Source organism: Lichenostomus cassidix, chromosome 1, assembly GCF_008360975.1.
Source record: "Lichenostomus cassidix isolate B80296 chromosome 1, HeHo_3.0, whole genome shotgun sequence".
NCBI classification, from domain to species: Eukaryota; Metazoa; Chordata; class Aves; order Passeriformes; family Meliphagidae; genus Lichenostomus; species Lichenostomus cassidix.
Genome location: NC_139479.1, coordinates 93,496,619 through 93,513,117, shown reverse-complemented (window position 1 = coordinate 93,513,117; position 16,499 = coordinate 93,496,619). Strand labels below are relative to the sequence as shown.

General features: G+C 39.0%; 1 protein-coding gene across 1 annotated transcript in view; it reads right to left on the bottom strand.

The window, feature by feature from the left end:
* F5 (coagulation factor V) overlaps window positions 1-16,229 on the bottom strand; it is a 34,351-nt gene extending 18,122 nt beyond the window's left edge. The window contains exons 1-12 of the mRNA XM_085071479.1: window positions 15,919-16,229; window positions 12,695-12,786; window positions 11,551-11,673; window positions 10,298-10,510; window positions 7,327-7,470; window positions 6,213-6,434; window positions 5,539-5,704; window positions 3,608-3,785; window positions 2,428-2,530; window positions 1,838-2,049; window positions 941-1,091; window positions 34-246 (exon numbers count right to left, since the gene is read on the bottom strand). Of these exons, the coding sequence (XP_084927605.1) occupies window positions 34-246; window positions 941-1,091; window positions 1,838-2,049; window positions 2,428-2,530; window positions 3,608-3,785; window positions 5,539-5,704; window positions 6,213-6,434; window positions 7,327-7,470; window positions 10,298-10,510; window positions 11,551-11,673; window positions 12,695-12,786; window positions 15,919-16,079 (1,978 nt within the window). The 5' untranslated portion in view covers window positions 16,080-16,229. The remainder of the gene's footprint in view (window positions 1-33; window positions 247-940; window positions 1,092-1,837; window positions 2,050-2,427; window positions 2,531-3,607; window positions 3,786-5,538; window positions 5,705-6,212; window positions 6,435-7,326; window positions 7,471-10,297; window positions 10,511-11,550; window positions 11,674-12,694; window positions 12,787-15,918) is intronic.
* Between the last annotated feature and the right edge of the window lie 270 nt (window positions 16,230-16,499).

Genomic DNA, 16,499 nt, shown 5'->3' with positions numbered 1-16,499 from the left:
AGCTGTCCAACACTCCACAGTTCCACCACTTACCACCATTGTCCATTTCCACTGTGACCGATTCTCCGCTCATGGGGAAAAGGCTCAATGTATCTTCATATTTCCCATGATACAGAAAAGAGTGTCCAGAAAGGCGAACAGAGACAATCTCATCATGAGTGCCAACGCTGGAAAAGTGCCACTGAACCACAGTATCTCGGCAAAATCCAAGGATTTCACTGCTGTCAGACACATAGCCATTTATTGCTGAAAGGAAAGCAAAGTAAAAGTGGTCTCAGTATTTTCATTTTAAAACCTCCTGTTCTTGGATGTCAATCCACTGAACTGATCTCATGCTTGCATTTGGGAAGAGATTGGCACAGGGCTGAAACCACAATAGTTTTGATGGAGATTCCGTGTCTGGAAATAATATCTCTAAAGCAGTAGGGTGCTGCATCAAAATTTAGTTAACCCTTGTCCTTGGTTCAGGGTCCAGAGCCAGCCTGGCTACTAGTGACATGGTGTGGGTCAGCCTCTTCCCCCTGGAAGTTAGCAATAAAACAAAGGGAAATGGCCTCAAATTGCACCAGGGGAGGTTCAGTTTGGATATTAGGAAAAATTTCTTCACTGAAAGAGTGTTTAACCATTGGAACAGGCTCCCAAAGGAAGTGGCAGAGTCATGATCCCTGGAAGTGTTCAAAAACAAGTGGACATGGCAATCTGCAACATGTTTTAGTGGGCATGGTGGTACTGGGTCAAAGGTTGGACTTCATGATATTGGAGGCCTTTTCCAACCTTTGTAATTCCATGATATTGCCTATTTCTGTCCAGTGCCACATGGCATGGTTAGAAGTTCACTAACTCTCTGGGGGATTCCCTGATCACACTTCTGAGAACAAGCAATCATGGAGTGCTCAGGTTATATAAGCTTTCATATTATTCATATTGATATCTCACTCACTGTGCATTATGTTCGAGTTATAGAACTTGGGATCATCTCTTTTAACAGTGGCTGGGTTGCTGCAGTACTCCTTGATGTTATCCTCTAGGTACCAGCTCTTATTTTCATCAAACACAGCAAACACTGCCTGCTGCTCCTCATCTGCCTTTTTCTGAAAGACAACCAACACAGCAGGTACATTTCATGAGCAGACACATGTATTAAGAGCTCAATCCTACAATGCTTCTTACTATGTAAGCAACATAGTAAGTTGGTCCTGGTAAGTGTGATCCATGGGCTGAGTGGAAGGGATTATGGGCTCCAGACTTCAATTCTTCTATTGCAACCAACCTGTGGTGGAGCACTGAGGAAGCCACAGCACTGCTGATACACAGATGGATTATTACTGGGCTCTCTGTAACAGGACCAGACTTCTGGTTTGACCTGAGTATAAGCTTCTGACATTTTTTTTTCTCCCAGGTGATGCTTCAGTCTTTGCCAAGCAAGGTCTCAATAACTGGTAAGGAGAAGCCCTCTCCCAGGACTCTCCCTTGCTGTTTTGGTTGTTCTAGATTTATTGTGCCTGAGATTGTCAGATGCTGTTGAGTTGTCTCTGTTACAGAAAGGGACCAGGTCAGATCTGAACCTCTCTTGAATATGAAAATATAATAGCACCAGGAAATTTTATTATCAAGTCTAGAAATAGACTTCTAAGTCAGGCTGACCTTTTGGTGACCTTTCTTAGCTCTTGCTAAGAAACACAGAACATAATTACTGCTGTGGACAGTTAGAAGTCTGTTTCTTCAGGAGTCTATTGCTTTAATTGCTCTCTACAGAACAGTTCTCTTAGGAAAGCAAAACTTAATTCACTGTGGACAAAATGAAATTATCTGAGCAAAATCTGTCCAAACAAATTACCTGTGCACCCTTCTGTGTAAGTGCTTCACTTTTACAAATCAGAAGTGGGCCAATCAGTCCAGAGGCTATATCTCTCACAATATTTACAGCACTATGATACAGCCTTGTAATACATTGTGCATCCTGTGCTGTGGGTTCGTCTGTTTTAGCAATTTTCCACTCATAAGTGTATGTCTTCCCTGGTTCAACTCCTCTACTCTGGGTGTCATTGCCTAAGGGAAAAACAAAGAACAGTAACAACCCAAACTCAGAGACAGATCTTAATATCAAGCTTCACATTCTCATAACAATGGTGCAGTTAGGCCATTAAAAGCTACCTTGAGATAACTGAAGTTCAGCATGAACTTTTGTCTCTCTCTAAAATCACAAACAAGGACAGAAAACTAAGAAAACAAACAGAGGGTATTTGTCTCTGCTTTGCAGATAATACCTTGGTTTCTCTATAAAGCAACACAACAGGCAAGCAGAAGCAGAGCACAGAACTGAGGTCTCCCAGTCATGCACATTCCCAGCCACAGCACCTCCTTCAAAGCAATGAAATCATCCATAACAGTTAGTAATATGCAAAATATATTTCACAAATTTTTTACTTGTGGGATCCAGAGGATAATCAGCTCCTTCTGCATTCTTTGAAAGTGTCACTCCATGGAAATAAATGCTGTAGGGTCGACTGGCCTTATTTTTGAATACAATCTATATTGATAGGCAAATGAAAAAAAAAAATTAGGGCTCAACTAATCCTTGTCTGAATACATAATGAAGCTTCTACTACAGTAGAATTTGTCTGGGTTTAGCCCAGAAAGTGCCAAAAAGGCAAAGGGATATCTTAAATATTGTCTGATAATATGAACCCACAGACTAAATGATGGTACCATTCTGCTGGACTTTGTAGAGCTCATTGAGTGAAATTCAGCTGCTTGAACTTGGGCTCTGGAAGGTTTAAAAAGAACACTTGCTCTTCCAGCTACTAGGCACTATCTTGGCAAATATGAAGTTATTGACTAAACTTCTTAAGAACTTTCCATGTGGGAGAAAAAAAAATTTAAAACTAAATCTCATCCCAAATTCCAAGACTCAAAGGGGATATGTAAGGAAAAGTCAAAATGTCCTGCCTATTCTTTATAAAACCAGGATAAAAAAAAAAGAGAGGAATAAAAACAAAGAACATGCTAAGCTCCAATTCAGAGAGACAGAGTCCTGGTGGAAATGACAGGAGTTAAAGGTCACAGAACTTTGTGATGCTTCATTAAATGACAACAGAAAGACAAGTGGATGTTGCAGCAGCACAAGCTTGTAATGCAAATGTTTTGTAGTTTCATAGTACAACTTCATGGAAAAACATTTAATTATGGAAACCAAATACGATTATCTAAAACAGCCAGGAAAAAAAAAATCATCAACATAAGAAATGAGGAACTCATTTAAGTTCAGTCTCACATCCAAATCCTCACAGAAGTCCACCCAAGTCTAGGGGTTTTTTTCCCATTTTGGACCAGTGTCAACATATATTTTACAGAGTGTAACTGAAGCATGTTTATGTTGTAAAATATAGCATAATCATGGAAACTATAGAGGGAACTGAAAAATGCAAGCTAAATACTTGTGAAAATCACAAGCTAAACTTGTGATCACACCTTGTAACAGGGCCAATATTTATAACATTAGCTGTATTTTTTGACAGAAAACACAAATCAAACTAGTTCTTTTGTATCTCTGCCTCAATGAAAATCATGCTATAGTATAAATAATCACTGTAATTATGTTACTTACTTTGACTTTATCGTTTATTTGAGCTCTGATAATAGGGCCCAAGATTCCAGTTTCCTTGGGACGAGGATTTTCCAGACGTTTAGTGAAGCTGGCATCAGTATATTGCCTAAAAATAGCCTTTTTATACCTTTTACCTATGAGATTTGAGTAGTTGTCCAAGTGTTGTGATTTATACTGCCTTAAAAACAAAAAGAAAAATGATCAACAAAACTTGAATGGCAGCACCTGTTAAAATACAAAATTAGTATTCAAGCAACTGGTAGAAACCTCACTGCTTGAAAAAAAGTTCAAACCCTACACTCACATAATGTTCTTCATTCAGAATTTTAACCTAAATTAGGTAAGAAGAATCTTGGACTATTACTTGTGTTTTAGTATTACACATGACCAAATTAATATCAGAGCTTACATTTAATTTAACAGTGACATGCAAGAAAGAAACAAACTGAAGCAGCAGTACACTTTCAAAGTAAGATAGCAGAAATCACTCTTCTCCTTTTGTCAAAGGTATAGTTGAGCATAAAGAAAAAAACACCAATTTGCTTACAGTAGCAAAGACTCCGGGAGAAAAAGAAACACAATCTTAATCCCAGTCAGGCACTATACATTAAGTAGTGTTACATTGAGGTTTCAAACACTAAAATTGTTAATGCTGAGAGAAAAACTGGGATAAACACTGAGAATTTACAGAGCAACATGTTCATTGTCACTTGCACTTCAAAGAAGTTTACTGAAAATGGATAAATTCCTTTTGAATTCCTACTGAAAAGGGCTGAGTTTTGAACAAAGGAGGAAAAATCTGAGCACTGAGGTGTTTGAGTAAGGCAGTATGACTGGCAAGAAAGATATAAAAGTTTGCTCCATGCAGTCCAAAAGCAAATAAGGGAAGCAAATCATGCCAAAGGAGAAGTTATGTAAACACTATATTTCTAAGGAGCTATATGAAACGACAACCCTTACAGAATAAGGAATTTGCCTTGTTCTGTTTAAATCCTTAAAAGTTCTTATGAATATCAGCTTGTAAAGGCTTGTAAAGGCATGAGTAGCACTGGGGAATTGAGAGATTGCAAATTTAACCCCACAGTGCACTGACACCAGTGTGTACTATGATATCATGTATGTTACAGAATTCCTTCTACTTAAGTTGAACAAAATAGCCCAATTTGCTTACTTATTATGACTTGTACTCCATCTACATTGGTGCCATGCAAAGGTCACTTATAGAGAGACCTCTCTTTCTCCTGTTCCCTAAACACTTTATTGTACTGAACTTTAAAAACTATTATCTCCAGAAATATTCCCTCCCTCCCTTTCCCTTTCTCTTGAGGATTCTTTATTTAAGCAGAATTAATGCCGAAAAGTATTTTAGAAAATAGGCTTGGATGCTACTTTGGAGAATTCCTAACTCATCTTCTTATTTTGGGCTCCTTGTGAGAGGCAAAAGCAAGTGTCTCCTCAGCAAAGAAAGTCACTGACACGGGTAGTTCAGTGAGAGTTCAGTGAAGGGCCACCATGGTAATCAGGGAGCCAGAGCACTTGGCGTAGAAGTAAAATCCCAGTTAATTCCGTCATGCAAAGACATAGCTAAGGGGGCATCTTATCTTTATCTTCAACTATCAAATTGGATATTATAGAGAAAACAGGACCAGATGCTTCTCAGAGCTGCATGGTGAAGAGATGAGGCACAGTGGACACAAGGTGCAACATGAGGAAGAATGATTAGATATAAGGAAAAGCTTTTTCACAGTATGGTTGCAAAGGTGCCAAGAGAAGCTGAGGGGTCCCTGTACTTGGAAACAATAAAAATGCAACTGGATCCAGTGCAACTCAATCCAGCTTTGCTGTTGGACACCAAGAGGTTCTTTCCAACCAGAGCTATCCTGTGATTTCATGCTAACATTCCCTATTGTATTGACAAAGTATTACTTTACTTGTCAAGAGTGTCTGGAATATTTGGGGCGTAATCCCAGGTAACTTCTTCTGCAGCAATGAAATATTCCCAGGTTTTGACCATAAGACGTTCTCTATGGGAGAGACGACTCTTCTTCACCTCTTTATTCCCACAGTCCCTTACAGTGAGGTAACCACGCATTCCAGCTATTTGAGAGGAAAAAGGACCACAGTGATTTCCCATCTGAGGAACTCTTACCACTTCAGTTGGTTTTTTTTCCCCCAAAACATATCCTACAGCTCTTATAAGACAGACATTTCTCTCATTCTTTAAAACAGAATTCTGATCATTGCTGAAAGACAGCACTTTCAAATGAACAGCAAATATTTTCATCCAGTTGAAGTACCCTTAGCTGAAAGCACTCAGTTTCCCAGGAAACAGGTGGTTTCCTACTCATTTTAAAATGGTGTTTATCTGCAAAGCTCACAGAGACTTAGATGCTGGAGTATTTATTCACTGTTGTTCTGTGATGTGCATACTGCAGTAAAGGTGCAGATAAGAGTATCTTAGTTCATCATGCACTTCCAACAGAATGCCCTGTTCTTGGGCAGTTTTTTAGGGAAATGAAAAAACCACCCGAAACAGATTAACAGCACCATCGCAAAACAGAGAAGGACAACTCTGCAGGTGCCTAATAAAGAGATGTTTCCTTGCCTTGCAGGTGCTTTTGGACAAGAGAGGATATGAGCCACCTTCCTTCCTCAGTCACAGTCATGTTTACGGTGGTTGAGGCTCCTCCAACCAAGTTAACGGCAGAAACTCGGCGATGTTTTTGCTCCATGGACTGGCCATTGATATGAATGGAGAAGATTTCTGGCTTAGAACTCATTCCTATCAAATGCCAGCTAATGTTGTCATATGCACAAGCCTCCAAATCTGAAAGAGACATGAGAGTAGGGTTCAGAATACAGGCAAATCATGCAAGTTCCCTATGCATGAAGTGAATCTTCACTCAAAACATTAAAAAAAATTGCTGTGATCAGTGTTTGCAACAAGAGGAAGTTTCAGAAACGTGTAAATGGACATAAATCCTGTATGTCTGTGGAAGGCAGGCATTTAAATCTTACCTGCGAGTGACAAATTGACTTACAATGAGCTGGCAAAAAGGAAAAAAGCCAGTGCCTTCTTTTGGAAAGCTGACTGTCCTTGTTTGGAGAGTAAGTGGGGGAATAAGGCAGGGAAGCAGAAGAACAAAGCAAGGATCTAAGCTGAAGAATGACATGGTATCTAGTGACAGTAACTACCCTCTCCAATATTTGCTTAAAAAAAAAAACCACTTAAGAAAACATTTTGTATTTGCTCAATGGATGGGAGAAACCTATGAAAGTTGCTCCTTAGGAGAACAATAGAAAAGCATCAGCAACAAAACAGCCCCACTACCATCTTCCTATTCTTCTCAATTAATTGCATCATTTAATGATAACTGACTTTCCACTTTCAGGAAGTTTTTCACCCAGTATATTCTCCATGCTGTAGAACCAACAGGTCACATAACAATATCACTCTCTCACCATCAGCTTATTAAAAAAATGAGAAACTTACTAAATTTTTTTTAAAAGTTAGTAAGCCTGTTCTTCAAGCTGAATTTTTCTAAGAAATGTTCTTACTGTTCCGATCAGTAATTTGACATGACTTCCTTTCAGCAGCAGTTTTTCTTCTAGAATTTAGATGCTCACAGACACATTCTAAAAAAGGCTGTATCCCATTTCTCCACATTCCCAATGTGTTCATCAATGTTAGTTTCATTTCACATAAGCCTGAACAGTACCTGGTAACGTTCCTTCAGTATAGCCATTAATTGTGTACTTGACTGATGTTGATTTTTGCCAACTCTTGTTTTCATCAAACACACCAAACATCAGTACATATTCCCTGTCAAAATGCTTCTGTGACCCATCCTCATTTAGGCTTCCTATAAGGGAGAAACAACAGGTCTTAATTTGAAGCAGAAATAACACAGATTTCACATCCATGCAGTTGCATTAATGTGTATTTCATGAGATTGTTTCACCTATTAACATGTACTGGCTGAGCCTGACCAAAACAAGGCCTCGAGAATGCTTGTAGCACAATTTTATTTCTGAAAGTACTTTTGGATTAGGTAACCACAAAATCAAAAGTTTGTAGTATTCCAGAGAAGATAAACATCATGCAATGAATTGTCTCAGGCAATTTCTGGCTGTGTAATGAAGGGGACTGTCAAACACGTTCTGCTCACAGCCAGGTGTTGTCCTCTCTTCTCAGACTGTGAGGCAAGGGGAAGAGTGATGGCAGAATCACCAGCAGTGTGAACAGCACCCTTTCAAGCCCTGCACTGAGGTCATCAGCACCTTTAAAAAGCTTAAAACCAACCACTCAGCTAACAACACTTAGACACAAAGACCTCAGCAGACGCTGCCGCACTGGGTCAGTTACAAGAAACTGCCCTAGCTGATTTTGTGACACAGATGCAATTTCCATCAAGAAGCAGAATTCATTCTGGACAAGCCACACAGAACTGGTGTGATTTTACTGATTCTTTCTGTAGATTACTCACATCAAATACTTCCATTTGCTACTTTCAATACATAATCTGGTCTCTCTGCACTGCAGGAATTCAACATTTGGGAACTTGTTGATTATTCTAACTGGGAAAAGAGGCAGTGGAAGCAATTATCTTTAATATGATAAATTTTATTTATGAGAAGCTACAAAACTCTGTTTTCCTTCACAAAAGAAGCCTCAGATCAACAGAGCAATTTATCTACTTGTCACATAAAAAACATTCAGGTAGTGCTTTAACTCAGAAGTCCACTTTTTATGACCTTCACCACCTCTTAATGGGTCAGACCATGGGGAGCTGACCCCAACCAGCAGCCAAACACCCACTTCAGTGTCTCCCCATCCCCAATAGGACAGGAGAGAGAACAGGAAAAACAAAACTGACAAAACTCATGGGTCGATAAAGATGGATCATAGGTAGAAGGAAAGAGGGAAAAAACCCCAAGCAACACAGAAGAAAACACTCATCATGTCCCACAGGCTGACTGATGCCCAGCCAGCCTCTCAAGAACAGTCACCTTGGAAGACAACAGCCCTTGTTCTCCCCACAGTGCTTCTTCTTCCCTTGCCTTCAGTTTTTATTGGAGAACAATGTTAATGGTAGAAGATACCCCTTTGGTCAATTTGTTCCATTGTCCAGATGGGTCCCCTCCCACCCTCTCATCCACCCCCAGGCCACTACCTGAGGGGGTCTGAAAAGGAAAAAGAGGAAGTCTTGACACTGCAAGCACTGTGCAGCAACAGTTCAAACATGAGTGGGTGTATTAGCAATGCTGATTAGCCACAAAGCAAAACCAGCACCACATGAGCTGCTGTGAAGAAGCTTAACTCCACACCAGGAAACCAAATACACGGGTATTGCACATTTACCAGACACAGTACCCAGTCAAAGAAACTATGCTCAGAGATCTTAAAAATGCATATAGTGAGCCATTTAATTTTGCTCTAGCTAGAAAACATATGCTCAAATTGTCTTGAAGATAGTGGTCACAGCAGTCCATCTCAAACTCATATCCAACTCAAGCCCACAATGCATGAATTTGAGAAGCCTGAGAAGGAAGTGGTTTCAAACCATTTGCCCAGATTAGCTCAACCAGCATGCCATAAAATGTGTATATACACAAAAACATCGAGAAAGAAAACCCAAGAAAATTAGGAAAATAATGAGTCCTAGATAACACTAAAAGCACCAATCACCAAAAAAAAAAAAAAACCCAGGGTAACCATAATTAATATTAATGCCAGTCCTTTGAGGTGAAATGAGTAGGTGTGTTCTGCAATTAAATAGGTGAGGGTGTAATTAATCAGTGAGGAGAGTGTCCTTGTGCAACCCACACTGAGCTAGTGTTCTGTTTACTTTCAGGGAATCTTTGAGGTCCAAGTCCATGCAGCCTACAGTCTACACAAAATTTCTGAGTCAAACTAAATCAAACTAAATAAATCTCAGTGCTTTCACTATGAGAAAGACATCTATAACTTGAAAAAAGCTTTGGATTTGAGGGACCAGTAAGCAGTTTAAGTAGCTTACATGATGGCATGTTGTTTCTGTTGTACCTCAAGCCAGGCATACGTATCTAGCAGCTATTCACAAGTCTTAGGAGACACCAGCTCTTATTAGCTGAGATAGAATTCAGTGGTTCAGACTGCTAAAATCTAAAGTCTCTGCATGCAAAAACAATTGTTAGACTTGTGATCTGTTTAAATTTGGCCATATCTTCAAATGACTAGCAAAAGACACACTGCTCTGCAATTTTAAAACCTTGTTACAGAAGAGAGAAAGCTCCAAGTTCTTGATCAGACAGCCTTCAAAAGAAAATGGGTAAAACAATTATTTCCTGCCTTATTCTCTGAAATGGCCAAATCATTTTGAATGAAGTTTTAAAAAATATTTATTCTAAGACAGGAAATTTGAGGTCATATATTAAGCAGTTAAGCAACTGAAAATGCAACCAGTACAGGCAAATGTATCTATGTATTCATGTTTTCTGCCCATCCTATAATCATACGATGGAACTGCATGAAAGCTGGCATTTAAAAACTTTAACATCTAAAAAAATGGTATTAAAAAACATTTGTTTTACGCTGCATGTAAAAATGTGAAAAAGAAAACAATGTATCCTCCCTCTTTATCATGCAACTTAACTTAGTTAGGAAGTTAAAATATGTTACCTTTTAGTAGTTTTAAAGCATTTCATTACCTTTCTTACAGATCAGCAGTGCTCCAATCAGACCAGAGTTAAAATCCGTTGCCATGTTCTCATGCGAATAGTAAGCATAAGTAAGACAGGGAAGGTCAGCTTCTCGTGGACCAACTTCTTCTGATATATCCCACACATATGTGTAGACCTGGCCTGGAAGTACAGCATCATCTCGTTTTTCTGCACGTGATGTTCTGTCATCATACAGGGAGCCTGTCAACAAAAGAGTCAGTAGGGTGGCATGAAGACAAAGAGCAATTAAAACACCTGGAATATCCTCCTACAACCAGTTCCAAAAGATTGGTTTGTTTCTTGCTTATATGATACTTCAGCTTCAAAGAGATAACTCATGATTCCACTCACACATTGTGGAGAGTAGCATGGGGAGAGTAGATATTCTACCACCATCCTGTTCCTCATAGATTAAAGATTTCCTAAGAAGTGCCATCACTGCCAAAAGGCTGGGCTCTTCATCAGTCTGCCTAGGGCTAGGATGGCCTGAAGCTTCAGGCTCTGCCCACTCTGTCACCCTTCTGTCTCTCATATAGCCAGTGCATGGGCTGGCACTGCATTGCTGCCTTAGGCCTTTTGTACAATGAATATCCACATACTGAGCAGTAATGGCTCGTGTCTATGCCTGCCATACCCAATAAATGTGCAATACAACAAAGGGGAGCCAGAGAATCAAAATCTGAGATGCAAAAGGCACATTAATTAATAAGACAATCAAACTGGGCTGCCCATCACTTCCAGTGAGACGTTCTGTTTAACTCCATGAGATGTAGTAGCAAAACTCTTTGTACCCACACAACAAACAAAGCCTTGCACAGATTTGTAAACTGTGGGTCAGAGTTCTGGCTCAGCACCCAGGGCAGGGCAATCCAAGCAGCAGAAGCAATCAAACTCATTTTGTGCTGGTACAGACATTTTAGTATCATTTTGGTCATAGTTTATCATCTCTTTTTGCTAGTCTCATGAGGGTGTGGAACAAAACACCACAAAGCTGAACATTAAATGCTGAGTGTCAGAACAGCATGATCAGGACTCTTAGGAGATTGTTCATATGACACTCATATTCCTAGTGTTACACTGATGAGCAAGAGAGGAGCTAGCAATGGATGTGAAGTTGCAATCCAGGATCAACAGATATTTGTGTTACACATAGCCTCAGACATTGGTCTGGAACCCTCTAAGCATTTCATGCATTAGTCTACATGTAAATGAGCAAAGCATAGAGTTTTTACACTATTTACCTTCTTCATTTTTGCTATAAACTAGGCCTTGGGGATGAATACTGACTGGCTTGTCAGCCATATTTTTAAGGTGAACTACTAAAGTATCTCCCACTTCAGCACGCAGAGTTGGTCCCAGAAGTCCTGTAGTTATTCAAGACAAAGAAAGAGGAAAATATTAGTGAAACAATATGTTTCGTGAAACAAAGAATTCTCTCCCAGTAGAAGATATTAGCTCCCAAAGTACAAGTTACAAAATTAATACAGAGAATGTAATAACATGGCAATGAAGATTTATCCATAAAAAGGCATATAGGTACTTAAAGACTTAAGTGCATCGTCAGAAATGTTACAAATTATGTATCTGGCAACTAGCACTTAAAAAATCACAGGAAAATAGTAGATTTAGGGGGAAAACAGATAGATTTAGGGGAAATAATTATTTACAGATACAGAAATTTTATATAAAGATTCATCTTGAGCTCCATTGGAAAGTTCTAGGAATCTTTCACATACAATTTAATTAAACAGTTTTAGAGGATTAAACACTTTATAGTTTAAGAGTTTGGGAAAGGCATTCAAACACATTACTTTAAGTAGCATTCTGAATGCCAAAAGTCACAGAACAAAGAGATCTTTCAATCCCCAGAAGTTATCCAAATAAATAATCAGTTCCACACTGCAAATTTCTTGAGGCATTTCCCGCAAAAGACTTCAAGAGCTTGTATCCCTACTCCACATGTTGCAAAAATAAGCAATCGAAGAAACTGCTAAGACAACTTTTGGCTTGTTAGTCTCTTTTCTTGTAAACTATTTTGTAAATATTTATCTCCAGGCCTTAGGCTCCTTCCATGTGAATTTACAGTGTCATCACTGTGGCTGTACCATACAAATCTAAATTCATGTGGTAAGTCTCATCAGATGCAGAAAACAAAGGGAACAACTTTGTATGGTGCAACTGATTTGCAGACAGCCACATCCTCTGAAAGCCAAACCTCTCTATGGCCTTTGGAAGCCTCATTGGTGCACTGCAGAGACCTCAGCCCCTGTGCCTGTTTGGTTTATGTGCAAATAATGGACACAAAAATACAAACTTGCTTAGGTTGCCACTGGCTTTAAAACAAGCCACAAATGAAAATATTCAGACCATTTCATTCCTGCTTACCTGTAAATTTATTTGCTGGTTTTTCTTTTTTAAAATCCACTTCATATTCTCTGTAAGAAATTTTCTTAAACACAGGATCTGCATGTTCCAATCTGAAACCAAAAGAGTTACAAGAAATATTGAAAGGACAAAGATTCTCAGTGATACCATTGCTATTTAATGGATACCTCAAAAAATGAATATTGGAAATATATTTAATCACTTGCACATTTTGCTGAAGGCGAAGCACACAGTCCAACTCTTTGCAGAGTCTTCCCTTCTCCCTCTTACTCTATTGAATCTACAATGTTCCTGAGCCAGATCATTTCATATGGGGCGTCCAATATCCATACCTAGAACATTTCACCCCTCATTTTACCGGTGGTGTCTATGAGTCCTTTTAATTCTGGGGTAAAGATGCCTTTGTTTCATCCGAGACAGAGAGGAAGATGTCTCAACCATACTTAACCTAGAAAGCATGTGACAAAACACAGTGAAAGAAACCTGAATTTTCTTCCCCATGTTTGAACTTTAAGACTCTCCAGAAGAATTCTACAACAGCATTAACAGCAAGCTCCTGTCGGAGCAATGACTCTTGGGGCAAGCACAAAACTGTTCTCTGACAACAACTAAGGATCTCACAGCAAGTTAGAAAACAAGAAACACTGCAAGCGCCCTTAGTCTTGTTACATAAATGATCTGGCACCCAGTAGACCACACAATGTTTTCTTAGAAAATATTTAGGCAAGCAGAAGGAAGCCAGCACACGACACTTCAGCAATGGAAATAATGATGAGAAGAGGGCTGGAAGGACAATAGCCCTTCACATTTATTGGTTGATTTACTGTAGTATGCATGATGACTGAATCCAACAGTAATTTCACTTGCTTTATTGGTAATGCCCTTCCAGGCACATTTGACACTGAGGAGCTGATGGGCTGCTCAAGCATGGGGAGGCTGAGCAGACAGAATACAGAGAGAGCTCACTTCACTGACATCCAGTATCCATAAGGGGGAGATGTCGTTTGGAAGAGATCTCTTGTAAATTCCTCTGCAACACTCTCACCACAGCAGAGTCAGGCAGAAGCATTTTGTGTCTCAATTCATTCCCCTCTCCTTAAAGTCACTGATAAAATCTTGTTTAACTCTTAAGGAGAAGGATGGGATCCATAACCTTCATTGACAAGTGCTGCCCTAATGTAGCAATGTTCAAGAGAATAGGCATGCAAGACTGTGGGGTAAAAGAGGAAATTTATCAGTGCCAACTGCATAGTGAGGAGGAACAAAATACATAGCACACTAACACTTCAAAAATCTCCCACTACGCAAGCAGGTCTAGTTACATAACTTTAAGGAATTGCAGCAGCAACGCTGCATGATGCACAGACTACACATTTTCACTTTGCTCTGAAGTGCCTTATAAATGAGTATCACTTGTACATGGTAACAAACCTCTGCAAAGATAAAACTGACACTCAGAAATAAGGTATGCTTTTCTGGCCAAAATTAAGGAAATAATTCAGGAAGAATTAATTTTCTTTTCAGTCTCTCTTCCGTTATTTAGAACTAAAAGCACTGAAGTATCAGATTCTCACACCGCATTTAGACATTCAGCTTCTACTGAAATCAACACAAGTTACATACTCCAATGCCTTTGGGATCCAAGCCATCAGCCCTTCCTCAGTGAGTATATTTTTGTTGTGAGGTTTTTTGTTTTTCTGTTTTGTGGGGTTTTTTTAATTGGGGGTTTTGTTGGTTTTTGTTTGCTTGTTTGTTTGTTTTGGGTTTTAGCTAAATTTCTATTAGCTCTACAAAATTCATTAGACCCTTCTGGGATGTGACTTGCTCTAAATACTTATGCAGGATAACTCAATAGCCATTGTATATAAAATACTGCTGGATTATTCCAGAGTACTTCAGCTGAGGTTTTGTCTTGTGAGACAGTCTTGTGAGTCTCTACTGCATGAAAACAGTTCATCCACAACGTGAATTCAACAAAACAGCAGTTGATGATTATATTGATGCATCCAGTGCAGAAAAGAATCAAGTTCTAACTAGTAAATTCATATGCCTGGATCAATACTTAAATGGCATTTAGCTTCACATTCCTACATTTAAATCCTGTTTTCTTCTGTCTTGCCAGTTTGACATTGTACTTATACCAGCTGTATTAAATTTTCAAGGGAGTTTTAGAAGTCACAGAAATATTGTTATAATTAAATCTTGAAAATAGAATAGTTATAAAGTCATAATCTGAACTGGAAATATCTTTTACATGTTATCCTGAGATGCAATATAAGTTTAGGAAAAAAACCCCACAAACTAAAAAATAAAGCAAGTCATCCACTTATATATGTATATATATATTTATATATATATATAAACAGTATCCAAAAAAACCCTTTCAATGTAGGATAACAAACAATTTTTAATTAATCTTAATGTTTAATTTTTAGTAATTGTTTTGCCTAATTTAAACAGAATTTGAAATTATGTCCAAGTTCGCTAATCTAGCCCAGTATCATTGTAGCATTGTACTTGCAGTGTTTACAATCCTAAGGATAGCTGCAGTAATAAAAGTAACATATTTTATATGCTTGACTGGTGGATGCAGGTAGGCTGGCTACCCTGCAATGCTATCTGAATAAAAGGAAATTAGTATTTTCACTTAACGAAGCAGAGCAATGTTTGATCTTACAACCTCTACTCATCAGAACTCAGGATGTACATTTCACAAAACTCCTGAACAGCTCAGAAAGCACACAGCTAGTTCCAAAGTTCATCTGGCTCTGATTTAAGTGAAAGTGATAGCATCCACGTTGGAACACATTTATTCCTTCTGCAAATTCTAAAGTCTTAAAGTTTTTGAAATCTTAGCAAACCATGGCTCAACATAACATTGCTCAACATGTACCTAAAATAAATACATTAAAAAACCCCAAGCAACAAGCATTAAGCTACACAAAAATAACAAAAGCAAGCCCTGAAACTTATTTAACAGAAGTGCTCTGAAAACATAAGAATAATTCTATCCACCAATGAAGCAAATAAAAAGGAGCTTTTAATTATGTCACTGGCTCTAGTTAAGATCATGCTGTTTAAAATCAACCAAGTTCCTCTGAAATCAACAGATTTGGCTCCAAAGTCCTCCTGGGCTCTGCAATTCCACAAGAGATGGGAGACACAAACCACATTTAGTCACAAGGGAGGACTAATTTTATCCTTCTTATCCTGTACTTTGTTACCTGAACTTTTCCTCAGATTCCGGTTTGTAGGTCCAGCTAGTGATCTGAGCAGCTATGTAGTGCTCCCTGACCTTCACAGCTCCCGCCACATGTTGCTCTGAGTCTGGCCACCATGAACCAAGCAGAAGCAAGAGAAAAAGCTGCAAGCAGTGCAGTGTCATGGTAGAGATGCCTGTTGATGCTGCTCTGGAAGACAAGGCAGAAACCACGGCTTTTATTGCTGTTGCTGCTTTTAACTTCCCCTCAGAAATGAAATAATTATGATGCAACAGGGTAACAGCATTTGCTATGCTCAGGTCATTGCTCTTCACCTCTGCCTCCCCTTACTGACAGGCATCCAATAGAGATAAAAAGCTGTTTAAACTACCTTCCTTCCCCTCCTCCACACCACCTCCAGCAAGAAACAAGCACCAAGGAGCAGCTTCAGCCCCACTAGGTGGTTGGGTCACTGTGCACTGAAGCAGCAGGATATCAGAGGCAAAAGACAATTATTTAGATGACTTCAATTACAGGATGTTTGACTTGCATGGTTAGGAAGAAGGGGGGCATATTTTCTATCTTCCCAGCAAACAGAAACCCAG